Here is an 18,113-nt window from a genome sequence, read left to right on the forward strand (position 1 = left end):
ACGCATGCGCTCAAAAGCCTGATTGGGCTTATTATCAGGGGATGTCTTATTTTTGGGGAAACAGGGTAATGAAGCAGTTACTGTACATGGAAGAATTTAAAAAAACAAACAAACAGAAGGATATCTATGCTGAACCGGATCATAGAACTGTAGTGTGTGTGAATGACTTATTTTTCAAAAAAGATTCCAGCAGTGAAGAAAAATGTGTGCAAATCTGCAATTAAACACTTTAATATGATACAATCTTTCATATAAAAAACTATACACGTACAATATATAAAACTCTAGTGACAGCACACATGAAGTGACTAAGCAACAGCCCCTGGATGTCTCTATCAGCATTATTGATAACTATTACGGTATCCACTTAATGTTTTTCAAAAGGGTATGTAGATTATGTCACTACTGTTCTCTTTTTAATAACCCTGTCAAGTGGACAGTGCAACTACTCCAGACTTTCATTTGGGAGGTAAGGGGAAGGAGGTTGATAATTTAAAAAAAAACACCCGATGTGTATTTTCACAAATAAACTCAAATTTGAATTTAATACAAGATATTTAAGGGAAGGTGAAATCTAAATCAAAGATTCTGAGGCTATAGGGTAAAATAAACTGCAGTTATAACTACATGAGCATGGAATTAAGGTCCAGCTAAATAAAGAATAATTCTTCCAAAATTCAGAATGAGTTTGAACTAAATTACTAAGGAAATACTAGAGTGGGGCTGTTTTTAGTGCTCAATTTCTTTCTTACTTTTCTGTGTTCTAATATACAGTATTACTTTTCTCAAAGCTTTGTAATGAAAATGTGTACTGTATGATTTAGACTTCTTCACACATTTGGACAAATTTGTTTTCAAAAACCTCTCCAAGTATCTTTATCAAACGTTAATGCAACCCTAAGAAACAGGAAGAAGATACTATGCATTTATTTGCTCTAACAAGAAATCAGAGCCCTGTTCTTTTGGCCTCAGTTAGAATTCTCTCATCCTCAGCAGAGCCAAGATCCAGGCCAGTTTTTAGGTGAGATTCCTCAGGCAAGAAATTTTATCCTTATCATGAAGTCTAGGGGATGATGCTTTTTCTTAATTTACTAAAGGCATAAAACAAAAGAAACCCTGAACTGGAGCATATACACTGGAGCTGATTTTTGAACCTGCTGGTTATTTCCAGTGGATTCTGTCCACGCTGCGCAAAAGACCCGAATTAAAACCATTAAAACCTCGAGAAGGATAGTACATCATTCCGGGATCACTCGGGGCGTGAACGGAACAAGCAAAATGCTTGAGGGAGTCAGAACAGACTACAAACGTCCTCGTCGTAAAAAAAAAAAAAGCAATGGGAACGAAAGAGCTACCTTTGCAGGTGCGAGGTTGTAAAGTTCGTTAGGCACCTGCTCTTGAATTGGATGGTGCTCGCTTTTGGGTCACCCCACCCAGTTTAGTAAGTTTTAGTACCACGCGGAGGATGAAAGAAAAAAAAAAGGGCTTCCACCCATGCCAACTACTAGCTGGACAGATCCCTCTCCGAGCCGTCTTTTCTGTCTCGATGCTTTTTGCTTGGGGCTTTTTTAAAAGCACCGTACGCGTACAGGAGACCCTTTTTCAAGGCAGAGCCCCTTCTAAGCGTGAAGTTCGCGATGCACTGGGCAACTCTCGGGATTTTTTTTTTTCAATTGCTGCTGTCGGCAGACTGGGGGCATTTAAACGCTCAGGTGCAAAGCCGCCTTAGCCGAAGAGTAAAACCGCCGGGCCGCCCCCCCCCCGCCCCCTCGGGAGGACGAGCGAGCAATCCAAAGGAGCATCAAACTCTCGCGCTGCTCCGGGCCGCGTCTTTCCCTCGCTCTGCCTTGCAATTTCCTCTCCCACCAGCAGCGAGCAGCAACCGGACGCCTGCGAGAAGGGAGGCTTGCGACGCGCGCGCGCGTGCTCTCTCTCACTCACTCACTCACACGCACACACCCTCTCTCTCACATACACACACACAGACATCGAGGGGAGGGGAGGGGAAGGGAAGGGCTCCGGAGGCTTGGTGTGTTCCTGGGTGGAGGAGGAGAATCAGTCAGCGAGCCCCAGCCTACAAGGCGCCTCCGTCTATCCATCCATCCAGCCTCCTCATGCCGGTTCCCGCTCTTTCCCAGCCGTCCGCCGCCTGGGACGCCAACCTGTTTGTGGAGGTCACTCCGGGGCCGCTCGCAGCCTGTGGCTTCTCCCCTTCCTCGCTGCCGTGCGGCGCCTGATGGGCTTGCCGCTGAGAAGACGGCTCGGAGCTTTACGCTAAGCGAGAAGCATCCCGCCTCGCCGCCACCTCGCACACCTACAGCGGAGGGATTTACTTCGTCTGGAGGAGCCCGAGGGGCTGGCCGCACGCCGGGGAAGAAAATGTTCCTCGACCCAGACGCAGCCAAAGGTAATAAGCGACCCCGCAGGACTAACTAGCCGCACGGCAGGGACCGCCCCCCCCCTCGCCTCCCGGGCACCGCCGAGCACTTGCCGCGGACGGTGCGGGCCGGGGGGAGCTGCCCCCTTTCTATGGGAAGGGAGAAGAGCGAGAGGGGAAGAGGGGGGCGGAGGTCGTGGTGCCGCTCCACGCACCTGAAGGAGGAGGAAGAGGATGACTCCCCGCGGCTGATTGGGCGGGGAGCCTGAGGAGGGGAGGGGAGGGCTCCGGCACTTCGCTAAGGAGGCGGCGAGAAGGGGTCGGCTCCGCGGCGTCTCGTAGCTGCGGCGGCGAAGCGAGGCGAGGCGAGGCGGGGCGGGTGGTGGCGGGAAGCGAATTCGGCGGCGACCTGCTGGGAGGAGGTTGTGAGGGGTGCGCTGGGCGCAGGACTGGAGTCGACTGGCTCGGCGGGAACTTGGGGGTTGGGGAGAAGAGCAGGGCCGCCTAGGGAGGCGGAGCCCAGCCGGCTCCATAACTGCCTTGCCTTCCGGAGACTGGCAAGTGGAGCTGTTGCCGCCGCCGGAGTTTGGAACGGAGGAGAGGTTGGGGGGAGAGAGAAAGAAAAAGAGGCCACCGAGCGCGCGCGTCGTTTCCCGATCTCCCTCTCCGTAGTTGAGCTCCCCGCCTATGCGGTCGGGCCCTGCTCCGGGTTGCCGTCCCGCCCGCCGCCCCCTTCCCTTGGCTTGCTTAGCTAGACTTTACGGAGTTTCTCCCGGCCCATAGCTTGGGGCAGAAGACTCTCTCCGGCCGCCTCCTCTTTTCTTAAGAATCCACCGCCCTTCGGAGCTGCGGCGGAGGAGGCGGCACCTGCTACTGTATTCCTGGGCTAAAGTATGACCCAGATCGTGGCCGCCTGCTTCCCAGCGCGAGTGCTTGACCCGAGCAGCCTCGCCTCGCCTCGACTTTTCTCCTCCTGGTCCGAGACAGGCATCTGGTTGGCCGCAGCTCCTGTTTTTCCCCAGCGAACCTTTTGTGTGTGTGTGTGTCCCTGAGATGCTCGAATGCTTGGTTTTCCAGGAATGTAGCGACCACCGCTGCCCTGCTGTGAGCAGGCAGTGCCGATGAGCTTAATTTGGTGGAATTGCAAACCGTACTTACATTTAATCCTACCTCACACACACATACACACACGCGTTTTAATTTGGCAGTACTCCCTAATCATTATCTGCCTCTATATTCAAAGAGAAAGATTAAATCCCAATCAAAAGTGGCACCAAAAGTATGGAAAGTCCTGACTGTGTGCTGCTTCTGCTATCAACGTGTGTATAAAAATCCACAACTAAAGGAGGTTTTGCCCATTAATAGGGTCATTAGTGGTTTCTTTATGTGGCCTTCAAAACAGAAAGGACTTGGGAAGGACTCCCCAGTGCTGAAATTTGGGATTTCTGACAACAGATCAGCCTGTGAAAAATCTAAGGGTATCTTGCAAGTTTGTTTCTTCTAGTTTGAACAAAATCTGTAGGTACAGACTACATATGATTTCACAGTGACTTACTGAACTGCCAAAAAAGTTTGTTTCTTTTCATGACATGGGTGCCCTTCCAGTGCCAGAGTGGTGTGATCAGTATATCAAATTGAAAAGAAGAGAGCTAGATCATGGGTCTGAATTATGAATTTCCTTGGGTTACAAGCATCTCAAAAGACACTGTTTATTAGAGGCTATCACTACACAGCCATCAATGAGAAGATACAAAGCCTGATCTCTTATTGTTACATTAGCACAAGAATGTCAGGGTGATGCTATGAATCCCTAGTGATGAAATCACTGACCTGGTTTACATCAGTAGATTGTTGCAATGATAAGACAGGGAAAAATACATACACTTGTAGTGAGTTGATGGAATTACAAATGTAGGGATAGATGAAACCTGTATATACCAAAGCTGTTTGAAAAAGCAACAACTTGATTAGGTGGAATGGATATTCTTGGCTTCCTGTCTGCTTCTATGTATTTGCCAGATGCATCAGATCTGGTCACTATTGGGAAACAATGAAGGTCTGATAGAACTTAAGTTTGTTCCAGCAAGGCTATTCTTATGCTGTCATTGAAAAAACTGTAATCCATAATCACCCTTGGCAATATCCTATGGCAACCATTAACACAAAATAATTATATTGTATATACTTCAATCTGAATGTTCCAGACTTGCTTTTACTTTTATTCAGGTGGAAGCAGAAAGAACACCCAGGAACCATCCTTTATAGTATTCATCATTAATAGCTAGTGTTATGTGTATAATTTTCTATTCAGAACAGCTGTTCTTTTCTTCCAAGTCTCAGCTCAGCCTTTGTAGGCCTCTAAATTCATTTTTCCCTGTTCTTTTGGAAAATAGAGAAGTCAAAACTCTGTACTGAGCCAAGTCAGAAGGGAGTCTGCTGAAGAACAAAACATGGAGACGTATTTTCCATGTTCTTGCCAGTTTATTTTTCACAGTTGCACTACACAATTCAGAAAAGTAAGTTAAGTTAGTTTGCGTTGTCTCAAGTACTTTTTTGTCTGTGGTATCTTTCCATTTAAACAGGTTGTAGCACTTCAATAGCTAGGTTGGCAATTCATTTTCAAACCATTATAGCCATGAGGATCTCTTGCTCTGGGAAGAGAAGTGCAGAGAAAGTTTTAATGTTAAAGGTGTCATTTAGCATAATCCTGTTTCCCAGTTCCTTTAAAAAAAAAACCCCTCATGTTGATGATCAGATTAAGTTGAATTGGCTCTTTGCACTCTGTTCCTCATATACATGGCCTGTAAGTATGTAAACCTTAACTCTCTCCTTCCTTTTATCAATGAAGGTCAGACTCTGTTCTCTAAAGTCTGCATACATCTTTCTCAGTAAAGATAATTATTCCAATATTAACTATAGCCAATAATTAGCATAGCGACTGTGGACAATCGCTAGCTGTGCTCCACGGAATTCCATAGCATAGTGATGCTTGTTTATCTTGATGTATTCAAATCTTGTGGAAAACTGAAGTTGTCTCTACCACCTGTTTACCTGCAGATCCTCCCCACTTCTTAACTAATATCTTAATTAACCCATAGGTTTTTTTAAAGCTAATGTATGTGTATGCCATCTCTCTCAGAATTCAAAGTGTCCTCATACAGATTCTTTAAAAGTTGTAACATAAGAAAATCTATGTTTTTTAAATTGTAGTATTCCACAGAAATTGATGCACTCTATTAATCATATAGAAATCAATGCACTAGGAACATTGTGCCTTAATTAATGCCAACCACTTTTATTTTTAGTGTATTCTATTTCACTCTTTAATGTTATATAAACAATCTTAGGTTGAATGTTTTTAATGAGTCTAATTCTGGTTGATAGCTGAGTTCCAGAGCTCATTTTGTGTACAACAATTCTAAGAATTTCTGCTCATAAATCTCATTGATTTCAGTGAAACTTTCTTCTAGAGAGACATACAAGTAAAGATGGAGTTTGTAATGCACGAGCACAGAAAGTGTATGGGAGGGGGAAAGGGGTTTGGTAGGGGAACAGAAAAAAACTTCATCCTTCTGTATGAATTATTTGCAATTTGGTACTCCAGATGTATTACACATTTCTGTTTGTGACCTTGGAAATCCATCAGGAATAGATAGGAATTAAGTTCAAACTATCTTCACAGCATATATCAATGATGGTGAACCTATGGCACATGTGCCGGAAGTGGCACGCAGAGCCATATCTCCTTGCACATGAGCGGTTGCCTGTTGCTCTTCAGGGTTCTGGCGTGCCAGCCAGCTGGTCTTCACGCGTGTGGGAGCGCCGGAAACCAGTAGAGCAGCCGCCCAGCGCATATGCGCGCACCAGGAAAATGGTCTTCCAGCTTCCAGCATGCACATGTGCACTGGCCAGCTGGTCTTCGCCGGAAACCGGAAGATTATCTTCCTGGTGCGCACATTCACACCAGGCGGCTGCTCTTCCGGTTTTCGGCACATGCGTGCATGCTTCCGTTTTGGTACTTGATGCCAAAAAGATTCACCAACATTGTCATAGATGATCTAAAACAAAATAATGAATTTGAAAATCTTAACGTTGTGATAGCTAAATTATACAATTAAGCCTGAAGAACTGGCATGGCCAACCATTCTAGCTTTAAGGACTGTGGGCTAGTGCATGGGTGTCAAACTCAAGTCATCAAGTCAAGTGATGTATCGTGACTTTTTTCCCCTTCACTAAACCGGGTGGGTGTGGTCAGTGCATGTCACATCCAGCCTGTGAGTTTGACACCCCTGAACTAGTGGGTTGGGGTAGAGGCTGAATGCATGTCTGTATCCAGTTGTAACTACTCTTTCTCCCCTTCTCTTTCTCTCTCCCACATGGATTGCTCCATTGTTATATAGAAATTACACACACTGTCATAAATGCATATAGTGCAACTGACATACTCAGTTACTGGAAAGAAAGCAGAAAACAGGGCCTCCTCCTCCCACCTGTTTGCTGCTTATTGGTTTTGGGCTGTAGGTATAATCTGTTACACCAGGGATAAAATATAAGATAACTTGACCTATTCAGAAACAAATTCAGCAGGCATGTGGGAAAATAGAATGCAACTGCCACCATTAGGATATAGGTTGTAGGATGTCATACACAACTGCATTTTAGATTTGTAGACTAAAGAGTGATTAGTCTCTCCCGGTCTGATGACTCCAAATATGTTCAATTACAATTCTTATTCCAAAGCAAGAAATTGATCAGATTGATCAGTTAATGATTGATAACTGATTAAAAAAAGTATCATTTTTCACCCTCCTTGTTATTTTGGATGGGAATAACTGATACTTTATTTCAACAATCAGAGAATAAAATGTCAGGAGAGGTCCCATCAATCTTATTCAAAGATTGTGAATTTCTAGCTCAAATAATTGTTTCTCCAAATTCGATTTGTCCTCATTTGATCTTCTTTGACACAGCAGATGGATGTCCTCTTGCTTGTGGTATGTGGCCATTGCATTGTCACACGTGAATACAGAACGCTAAATTCATTGGGGATAAAGACGTCTTATCTGGATTCTGTGGTAAAGGCTGAAATGAATACAGATAGTCCTCGACTTATGACCACAACTGAGACTAGAAGTTTTGTTAAGCAGATTGGTTGTTCAGTTAATTGTGGCAATGTTATGACCTTGTTTGCAATGGTCAAGCAAATCACTGCAATTATTAGGTAAATCAAGTGGTCGTTAAATGAATCTGGTTTCCTGCTTAATGGAAGGTAGCTGGGAAGTTCGCAGATGGCATAATGTGACCCTTCAACAATTGTAAATACATGCTGGTTACCAAGCGCCTGAAGTTTGATCACATGACCATGCAGATGCTGTGAAGGTTGAAAGTACAAGGACCAGTTGTGAGTTTTTTCAGTACTTTAACTTTCAGAACTTTGTAAATGAATGGTTTTAAGCCAAGGACTACCGGTATTATATTTGCATTTCTCAGAAAATGTTACACAAAAACGTCAGGTCTTTGTAGATGCCAAGGCTTTGTATTATTAATTTTAGCTTCACTTGTATGTCAATTGGAAATGTGGTTCAATTCACACTACTTCAGTATCTGCAAAAAATGTGGTGGCATGGAGTTTATTTGAAGCATTAGCAACAAGTATGGGTGAACTCAGGTGTAGGCTACATGCAAATGAATTACAGAATTATCAGAAGGAGAGTTGTGGGAAGTGTGGGATTTAGGAAAGGAGGAGGAGACGACTGAGTTAGTAGTTTATATAAATATGTAAAGGGAGAGGGGAAGAAAGCAATAGGTGAAAAAAAACTGACCACAGAATTAACACATATGCAGAACATAAAAGTGGATAAGCAGGAGTAGAAGTGGGGAAGTAATTTACATGGAGAAAATGGAAGCTGGACATGGCCATCTCATTGAGTTTACATCCCCTTTTTTAGATTCTTGGCAGACTTGCTTTGTGAAGAATAAATTGGAAGAATAGAAGATGCTAGGTGTGCTACTGAAACTTACTCATAAAGCTGCTTCAGATTTTCAACCTTTTGAAAAGTTTGAAGATGTATAATGGACAGTACCATAGTGGCAATGCTGTCACTGAGCTAGTAAAAGCAACAGACATTCCATAGAAAAGCCAACCAGTGACATAAAAGAATAAATAATCAAGATCTTAGATGTAATCATGCATAGCAAAAGGGAGATTGCATCTCACTTGCATTACTTAAGAAATTCATACCTGCAGTTTCTTCCCAAATCACTCTCTCTCTCTCTCTCTCTCTCCCCCGCCCCCCCATTTTACTCTGAAGATTCTACCTGTTGCTCCTTGCAGCCTTAGCATTAGGGTGGCCACTTTTGGGTTACAGTTGTTCTACTCCCCCCCACCCCAATTCTCTCCAGAAATATAGCCGTTGCTCCCTTCATTTGCATGATACATCTGAATACTTTGGGGGGGGTGCAGGGGCTAGTAGCCATTTAGCATATCTTCAATTTACATCCATGGTTGGATTTTGATCACTAAGTGGTGTGACCAAGTGAATGTTGGTCACTGAGTGGTGCGGTTGTTAAGCAAATCATCACTGAACCTTATTTTATGATCATTTTTACAGCAGTTGTTAAGCGAATCATGCACTCATTAAGTGAATTACACAGTTGTTAGAAAAATCTGGCTTCACCCATGATTTTGCTTGTTGGAAGTCAGCTGGGAAAGTCACAATCACACGACTGCAGGATGCTGCAACCATCGTAAATGTGAATTGACTACCAAGTGCCCAAATCCTGATAACATGATCATGGGGATGGTGTGATGGTTGTAACTCTTGGGTCATAAGTCACTTTTTTCAGTGCCATCATAACTTCAAACTGTCATTAAGCACATAATTGGAAGTCGAAGAATACCAGTATTGGTTTCAACCCCTTGCTAGCTATACTTTGTAAAAAGACTTTAGTCCTTATCTGGCCAGATGTTTACAAAATGAAAAGGCTGGATAGTTAGAAATTCACCTGACGTTTTCCCAGTCATACGGTAATGAACGAGAGGTGTTACTGGGAAAGGTGTCATATGTGCATTAATATCTGTTGCCTATTGCCCCCATTTATAAGTCAAAAATAATTCCACCCCTCTTCCTGTGCATGATTGCCAAGAAATGTTCTCAATGGATGCATAAATTGTCATTAGGTCAACCATCAAATGTTGTCTGAAATGGCTTGAGCAAGGGCATGCCAAATTATGACAAAGTGGTCCAGAGACAACAGGTTTAAATTATCACTTTTGCCTTTACCGTAATGCTTTACACTAGGATCCAAAAAACCAGTTAGCTGTTGGCAAGATTGCTCCTTAGTATAGATTAATGAGTCCAGAATAAACATTCCTTTTAATTAAAATATTGCTTTTAAAAAAGCAGTCATATTGAGGAACCCAAATATCTGTTGGATGGTCACAAATAGTAAGTGTTGAAACAATCCTTGACCCCCTTGGGCGTGTTGCTACTTATTCATAGGCTGCCACCCAGATTGTCTTGTCTATTTTAGGAAAGACGTGCCTGCTGCAAATTGTGTGACCAGTGCTGATTTGAATCGCTTTGGGGGTATTTGCTCGGCTGACTCCAGGAGGAGACAAATTAGGGAGGGAGGGAGAGCAGTGTAACAACCCACTAGAGATTGCTGTGGGCAAAAGAGAGCGTGGGATTCCTGCCCCACCCCTGCCCGGCCCTCTCCCAAGATAAAGGCCACCTTATCAGAGTCGCTTTGCTATCCGTTTAGTTTCCTTTCCTTTCATTAAGAGGGCACCTCATGTCCGACGATCCTCCCAGCCAAGACAGAAACGCACGCCTGCTCGCTCGCTCGCTTCAACCGAGGGCTGATCAGCTCCGCCGGTATTGGACGGCGAGCCCCGCAGAGCTTGGCTGGTTCCCGCTGTTTGCCCTTAAGGGCCCAAAGAGGCTTTCTGACCCGAGCTAATGTGGGGAGGCGGATATGGAATAACCAAGCGCCTCGAGGGTGCCCGAATCAACCCCCGCTCTTCCTTTTCCCGGAGGAGAAAGAGATCCGAGTCCTCTTGCAAAGCGTCGGAGGGAGAGTGGACAAAAAAGGGGGCTTCGAGCCCGGCTGGTTCAAAATAGGCGGAAACACCGGGGTCTCGGGTGGGGGGGAGGAAAATGTAGCTGACCGGCTTTGTATTGTAAGGAGCGGAGAGGGGTGTGTGGAAAGGTCGACGAGCAAGAGGAAGGGCTGGGCACGGCTCCCTACGGGCTTTCGGAAATGGTGCGCGGTTCCCGGGAGAGAAAAGGGTCTGCGTGCGCAGCGCATCTCCTCCTCGCTGCGGCGGGCTAGGCGCTTCTTCGAGCACGGCCAGACTTCGCCTGCGGGGCGGAGCCGGCACTGCAGCCGCGGTACCGTCTTTGCCTCGCTGAGTGGCACGCCCTCTGCCGCTCCCAGCCATAACTACCGAGGTGGCTCTTTTCACGCACATGGCTTCTCGGAATTGGCTCCTTTTTTGTTTCTATATGAAAATATTTGATATATATTTGATACATTTGATACACACACACACATCCTTTTTAAAGCTAGTGGCACAGGATGCTTCTCCGAGATGCTTGTCTCGGGGTCTTTCTAGCGATCACACGGTGCTGAGCAAACACTCTCGGTTATCTGTTATCCTTAAGCTGTGGGGCACGGACTATTCAGGGAGGATCGCTAGAAGCTCGCATTCTTGGGATTCTAACAAGGGACGGAGGCCAAGAGTCCTTGGGGCGTAAGAGGAATGAAACTGTTGCTTTCACAGACCGCTCGCCTTTTCCTTCCAGTCTGTGGTCTAGATCCCGCCCCCTCGCTGTAAAATTCCTTTGATGCTGTCAGGTGTTAGCAGTCTCCCGGAATAGCTCTTGTCGTGCGTCCTGCCTGTGTCCTCCCCAGTCGAGCGGCAGGTGAGGCCAGGCAGCTAAAATTAAGACCAGTTTGGGTTAGAAAATAGGAACACATTCTTGCTAAAGCGAATCTTCCATCGCGGAAAGATTTGGGGGTGCGGTGCAGACTTGAAATCAGAAGATGGTTTCTTCATCCGAAGGGGGTGGGAACAGGGGAAAAAAAATACCCCTGGACTTACCTCTTAGCTGTTAACCTTCCAGAGAGAATCAGAGACTGACAGGGTGATAAAGATTGATGGAGATAATATAATTGCTGCCATCTTTCAAGTCCCCAAGGATCTGACTACTGTATCGGTGATGAATGTAACAGGAGCAGGGTTTAAAGGACAGGCAGTAAGGCTGCCATGGAGAAACTCTGTTTAAAAAGGACAAGCAGAGTAAGAGGAGAAGTGCCTGTTTGAATGTAGAGAAAAGAGCCCCCCCCCAAGCTTTCTTCTCAATTAGTCCACAGATATTAAGGGAAACTTGTATAGAAAGAAGAAAGATGCTGGGCACTTTCCCCTGTTTTAATGAGAAGATAAAGGCTTGAGAGTGCAGGGGAAGTATTAATGATACTTGAAATTATTATTATTCCAAGACTATCTATCAAAATTGAACCACTCATGCTACCAATAACTCTGTAAAAAGCATTATCAAAGGGAGAGGCAGAGAAAAGTAAACAATATAATTATGTTGCCTCTCTTTCAGCATTGACGAATGTGCATTTAAAATAACAGATTTCTGATTGGTTCCAAATTTACAACCACTTCTGTTTGAGTAGAATATCCATAAAGAATAGCCATTAGCTCACCATCAGGAAGAACTGTACTGTGTGGTCAGTAAATAGCATGCATAAGCAGAGCAAAATAATCAGCTGGTGAACAATTAGAGTGGGACATTAAAATCTTGCTTCTAGAATGCCCTTCCTATGATTGTGTTTGTGCAATGTTGTATATATGAAGAAAAGAAGGAACTTTGAATATATATCCTTTATGACAATCGCTTTATCTCACTCAGATTCAGTCTTTCAAGGTGGTTTTGGCTAATAATGATGAAGCACAATTACATGTAGTTTGAACAAAATACAGTTCTGACCTTGAAGGTTTAGTTATTTATTTACTCGTTCATTAGATTTTAATCCCTTTAAAAAAGTTCAGTTTCCTCTGCCATACCCAGAAATTGCTTTACGATGTCCATCAATTTCAAAAGCAGCTAATAAATCATAAGCGATTAAGAATATATAAACATAAAAGATATTTTTTTGTCTAATCCAGTTCTTCAGATTTCTGTAAGGGTGGGTAGGGTACCGTCTTCTGACATATAATATGTGCAATGATTATTGTGCACTTTTTCCCACATTGTATTTCTGGCAGAAACATGCAGCGATTGACCCTGCCACCCCAATTTATACCACTTCATACATTATAAGCCACGGTTCAGCTACATTTGTTGTATAGGTTACATTTTAACATGTACTCCACAATATGTAAAACATCACTGAAGAAGATGTGGACATTCAGAACAGCAAAATTTATAAGCTATTTGGTGTTACTTTCTTTCTCCAAAGAACTCGTTTTCTGACAGTAGAAGTTTATGGTGCAAAAGCTAAAATGCAAGGCCAGTTCTGTTTTCATTGGGATTGTTCACGGCTGTTCTCTACTTTGGGAAGAAGTTGGTTTGCCAATCTGCTTTAAGATGGAATGCTTTAAATTATACCATTAGATATGATTTCCATCTCTTTTTTAGATGTGCAGAATAAGACACATTACTTCTTTCTATACATGATTTCTTGAAAGTAAGAGATAGTGTACCCCAATATCCATTGACTTGGAAAGATTTGGATCAAAGTGTCTTTTTAAAAATCCTTCCTTTAGCATAGTTTGCCACAATGACACTTGCACTTAGAAATTACGAATCTTAAAAGTGCAATAAAAAGGGGGGGGTGCTTCTGCTGCTCATAGCAATCTAAAATTGGATTATTATTAGTATTACGATTCATCACATAGTCAGCCAGATGTTCAGACTGGATTTGGCATTTTTATCCACCTGTCGAGTCCTTCCCAAGGACCTGGGATAGGCAGATGTGGATGTTTTATGGTGTTACAAGTATCATCACAGGCTGTAAATTGTTCCTTCTGAGTAAAACAGGTTTTTTTGCAATTGATTGATGGTGAATTTGTCAATGCCAGTGGTGTTCAAGTGGTGCTCCAGTTGTTTTAGGATTACACCCAAGGCACCTATTACTGTTGGTACTGTCTTTGCTTTTGTCACAGTCATTCCATTTCTGCTTGCAGTTCTCTGTATTTTGTTATCTTCTCCAGTTCTTTCTCTTCTTTTCTGCTCTCTCCTGGTACCGCCACATCCATCATCCAGACTTTTTTTGTCTTTCTTATCAACAATTGTTATGTCTGGTGTCTTGTTATATGGCAGATGCTTGTCTGTTTGAATTGCAAAGTCTCAGAACACTTTAGCTTCTTCATTTTCTATGACTTTCTCTATTTTATGATCCCACCAGTTCTTGCTTTCAGGCAAATGGTATTTCTTTTAGATCAGAGGGGTCAAAACTTGATTTCATTAAGGGCCGCATCAGACTTGTATTTGACCTTGGGGTCCTGTGTGGGCGTGGCCAGGGTAGGTATGGCCAGCTCAATGTCACCCGTAACGGGGGCACCTCTGGTGGCCCAAGCGCTCTGCCAGCGAAAACTGGTCCTGAGCTCCATTTTCAACTGTGACAGCTTCCTGCAACCCTCTGCCAGCTAAAATGGAGCTTGGGATGGCTGTCCGTGGCATCACTTCACAACATCACTTCACTGCACTGATTTGTGATGGAGATTCTGGCAACCTTGGTTTTCTTTGGTAAGCAAATCACCATGGGTTGTTAATTGAGGATTTCATGTGATCACCATTTGAGATATTCTCTAGCTTCCCCATTGACTTAGCTTGTACGAAGGCAACACAGAAAGTTGAAAGCGGTAATCACATGACTGTGAAGGTGCTGCTTTCAACATCAAATGTAACTACCACTTGCTCAGCACCATCATAAGTTTGAATAGTCACTGAAAGAGTGGTTGTTAAACGAAGGCCACCTGTACATAAAATGTTTCTCATATTCTAAATATGTTGTTAGTTTAAAGAAGGTGAAGAAGTTTCTGCATGGTGCAGTATCTCATAATCTTACACTCTCCAGACATTGTGGATTACAATTATTACAACTGTTGGCTGTCATAGACATTAATTTTGGATAAAGGAAATTATAGTTCAAAACATCTGAAAGGCTGAAGGTTGGTGAAGTTCGTCTTAGAGTTAACAGATTTGCCTTTCTGAGTCATCAGACTTTCTAGGAATTAAAGCAACTAAAAGAGGCTCCTGTCCGGACTGCTCATATCTATTTCATGATCTCCAACTTAAGTTATAGTGGTTCTTCATAAAATCAATCCCCACTTCACCAGTTCAAAGAGCAAAAGACAGTTCAAATATACATATATACACTACTATAAATTAAAAACAAATGCAGAGTTTTGATGGGCTAATTCAATTTAAAGTTTATTTGATCAAATCATCACATTGATGCAGATTTGTAAAATGAAGACGTGCAGTATTTTGTTTATCAAACTGAGACATCCATGTGCTTCTCCTGCCCTTTGGGGATCTCCTGCCTGTGCATAAAATCTCCTTGCTTCAAAAGAAAGCAGATGGTTGAGGTGGATCAGCCCAACCTCTAATACTTCCCTTTGAACACTAAGGCAGGTTGTATTAACTGCTAGAACTTAAAGTGAAGTTTAAATTCTAGCAGTAGGCAATGCCTGCTTTGCACAGGCCTATGGAGCACCTCCTCACCTCATCCAGTTCACCTTTATCCTGATTTATCTTATTCCTGTTTCTTCCTTTCTCTGCCTTCCTAAAAATTCTAATCTGTGATTAATGTATTTGGATTGCAATGAAGAGGATGGGCCCAGGTGAGATTGTCGCTCACAGTGCAGAATAAAAAGGATTTATAGGAGGGAAAGGTGACCTTGTATTAAGATAATCAAGTTTGGATGGAAATGGCCAATTGCATAACAGCAGATAAGGTAGGTCTTATCTAAGTCCAAGGAGTTGGTGGAACAGACATGGGGATTTTCATGCTCTTTTAAATATTCTTTTTTCTTTGCCCCGTTTTACAGATGTTTTTTTTTCCTGTTACAAATATTTACATGACTAAAAGACTACAGCATTTAACAGTAGTGATTCTGTGGTAAGAATTATACATATATTTTCAAAAACCTGGAAATGTTCACTAATGCTAATATAATACATATTTATACATGCAAAGGAATTTAATTACCAAAAATGTCATTCCAGTACAATAAATTGATTTTTTAAAAGAAAGAAAACTATAATTACAGAGGAATTGCATGTGGAAGCAATTTTTCCTCCTCTTGGAAGATCAATCTAACTTACAGTTAATAGATATATTTCTAATTGAAGTGAGTTAAAACTTAAAGAATGTAGTACTTATATTGTCATCAAGGATAACATTTCATGAGTGCTGTTCCTATGCCCTCAAGCATCTTGTCTCAGAAATTGTCAGGATTCCATTAGTAGCGATAAATTTCCAGGCCTGGAATGCAGAATATTTATAAGCAAGTATGGAAAAAGAAATAATAACCAATTTGCTGTTATACATTGTGAAACACACATAGAGAAAATATTATTTTTAAAGCCAGAGAAAATATAAACTCAGGATTTGGCTTTATATCAAACTACGTTATTTGTAACGATTTGAGTTACAGTAAAGATTTACTCCTCGTCATGTCATACTGATTTTCTGGGAAACTTTGGCCAAATTTATACCATTCTTGGGGAAGCCTCCCAGAAATAGAAGGAGAATGTATGTTAGAAATGTTACCATATTTTTCATAGTCTAACCAGTAATTTGCAACCTCTATTTTGTAGAGTGTGTAAAACCAATCATTGGAACTACAGACAAAATTTAATACCCAAGACTCAAAGCAGTTATTAGAAAGTCTGGTCAAATGAATCTCCCTGGTCTTCTTAATATATGAGAAGGAATGTTTATGGAAATTCTCAGTCATCCAGGTCATGATTGTCCCAAAGGTGCTTTTTCAAAATGCAACTGGGCTTTCTTTGTTTTTCCTTGAAGATGTTTCACTTCCCATCCAGTTCAGAACTGAAGAAGCTTCTTGGATGAGAAGGAAATTACAAGTATGTATTATAAAGATCTGACTGAAAAATAGCAATTAAAAGTATCTTCAGGCTAGCACTAAGGGAAAAGCAGAGAGACAAGGTATTGGTAGTTATTTGGAAGCAGTGTTCTTGATAACTCATGACTGAATATTGTAGATCTTTGGTTTGATGTTGGCATTGTACTGGGACAATATTTGCACGATTTACATATGAATATGAATGACCTAAAAGAGATTGACTAATCTTTGTTCCGGGATATTGAGGCACATGAATGAATCAAGGAACGTATCTCCTTATAAAATTATCTGATTCATCCAATAGTTTCACATTTTTATATTACTTTATTTCAGAAGCACATCTTTGTAAGGTGGCTTACAAAATAAAAATCTAAACCCCCAAACAAGTTAAAATGCGACCATAACATCATAATACATATAGACAGCAAAACCTCTCAATAAGCCATATATATAACACACTCATGCACTTTAACTAAATAATGCACACTGCAATAAGATGAATTTAAGAGACTGATAATAGACCATAATGACATCAAACAAACCTCCATTAGAAGGCTGAGCAGTCCAAGACAAAGTGTCATCTTATTTATTTTTACCAACTCTTGTTCCATCATTAATGAGATACTATATTGTAGAGAGCCTCAGATCTCAAGAAGTTCAGATGTGAATATAAACTGGTGTTGTGTCATATCAAGTTTTAAAAGTGTAACTGACACCTTAAGTTGAACCCAGAACTGAATTTGTCATTATTTGAGCTATTTCACTGATTCCACACTAAATGTAATCACAGTCTTCTGAAACTATTGATGTTTTCAGATTGACTTCAATTGCAGCTTGATTTTAAGTGCCTTACAATAGTTCAACGTAGGCGTAACTGCAGTATGAATAGTCAGAACTAAGTTGATCTTTGAGAAAAAAATGATTCATTAACAAATTAATCTGTAGATAGATTTGATCGGAGGCATACTTTTCTACTATTGTAATTTACAATTATATAAGCCCAAATCGATTGAGGAACAACTCCAAGATGCAAATTTTTTCCCCTTCTAGAATAGTGCAAATTTATTTAAAGCAGGATGAAGCATCTCCTTCAACAGTACCTCCATCCAACAGTATCCATCACAGATCTCCATCTTATTTCTGTACAATTTTGTTCATGCTTTACAAGGCATCCACATATTTCTTCATCTTGCAGGATTACCTTGGACTTCCATGTAATAAAACAATCCTGAAAATATATAAATGTAATAAAATTAATAATAACTCAAAGATGTTACCATGTGCTGATAAATGTTGAGATATCCTTGTGCAAGTTGTCACCTTTTCTTATTCTGTAATCCCCTTGATGCAATAATCCATACTGTGAACTATTCTAGTCTTCCTTTCAACAGAACTGTCTTCAGTGATCCCTTTGGCCTCTTTGCTTTAGATCTGACTAACTGTGAGTATACAACACTCACTCTCAGTTCTTGATGTTAACTGGGTAAAAAGCCTGAACTGATCATATTTAGTGTTAAATTTTTCCAGCAGCACACAACCTGGTTAAGATTCATGATCTCCTTTCCTTTGATGTTATTGGCATGGTTCCCTACAGTGCATGTAATTTCATATTAATTCATCACATCT

General features: G+C 41.9%; 1 protein-coding gene across 5 annotated transcripts in view; it reads left to right on the plus strand.

Moving 5' to 3' along the window:
• Positions 1–1,904: 1,904 nt before the first annotated feature.
• Positions 1,905–18,113, plus strand: part of SYT7 (synaptotagmin 7) — a 256,942-nt gene continuing 240,733 nt past the window's right edge. For 3 of the 5 annotated variants that reach the window (XM_034420188.3, XM_034420189.3, XM_034420192.3), the window contains exon 1: positions 1,954–2,407. In XM_034420188.3, coding sequence (XP_034276079.2) covers positions 2,380–2,407 — 28 coding nt within the window. In that variant the 5' untranslated portion in view covers positions 1,954–2,379. Of the gene's footprint in view, positions 2,408–18,113 lie in introns of all 5 variants that reach the window. The other 2 variants (XM_034420194.3, XM_034420193.3) reach the window with 2 other exon arrangements.

The sequence above is a fragment of the Pantherophis guttatus genome, chromosome 1, assembly GCF_059756535.1.
Source record: "Pantherophis guttatus breed Tessera chromosome 1, ASM5975653v1, whole genome shotgun sequence".
NCBI lineage: Eukaryota > Metazoa > Chordata > Lepidosauria > Squamata > Colubridae > Pantherophis > Pantherophis guttatus.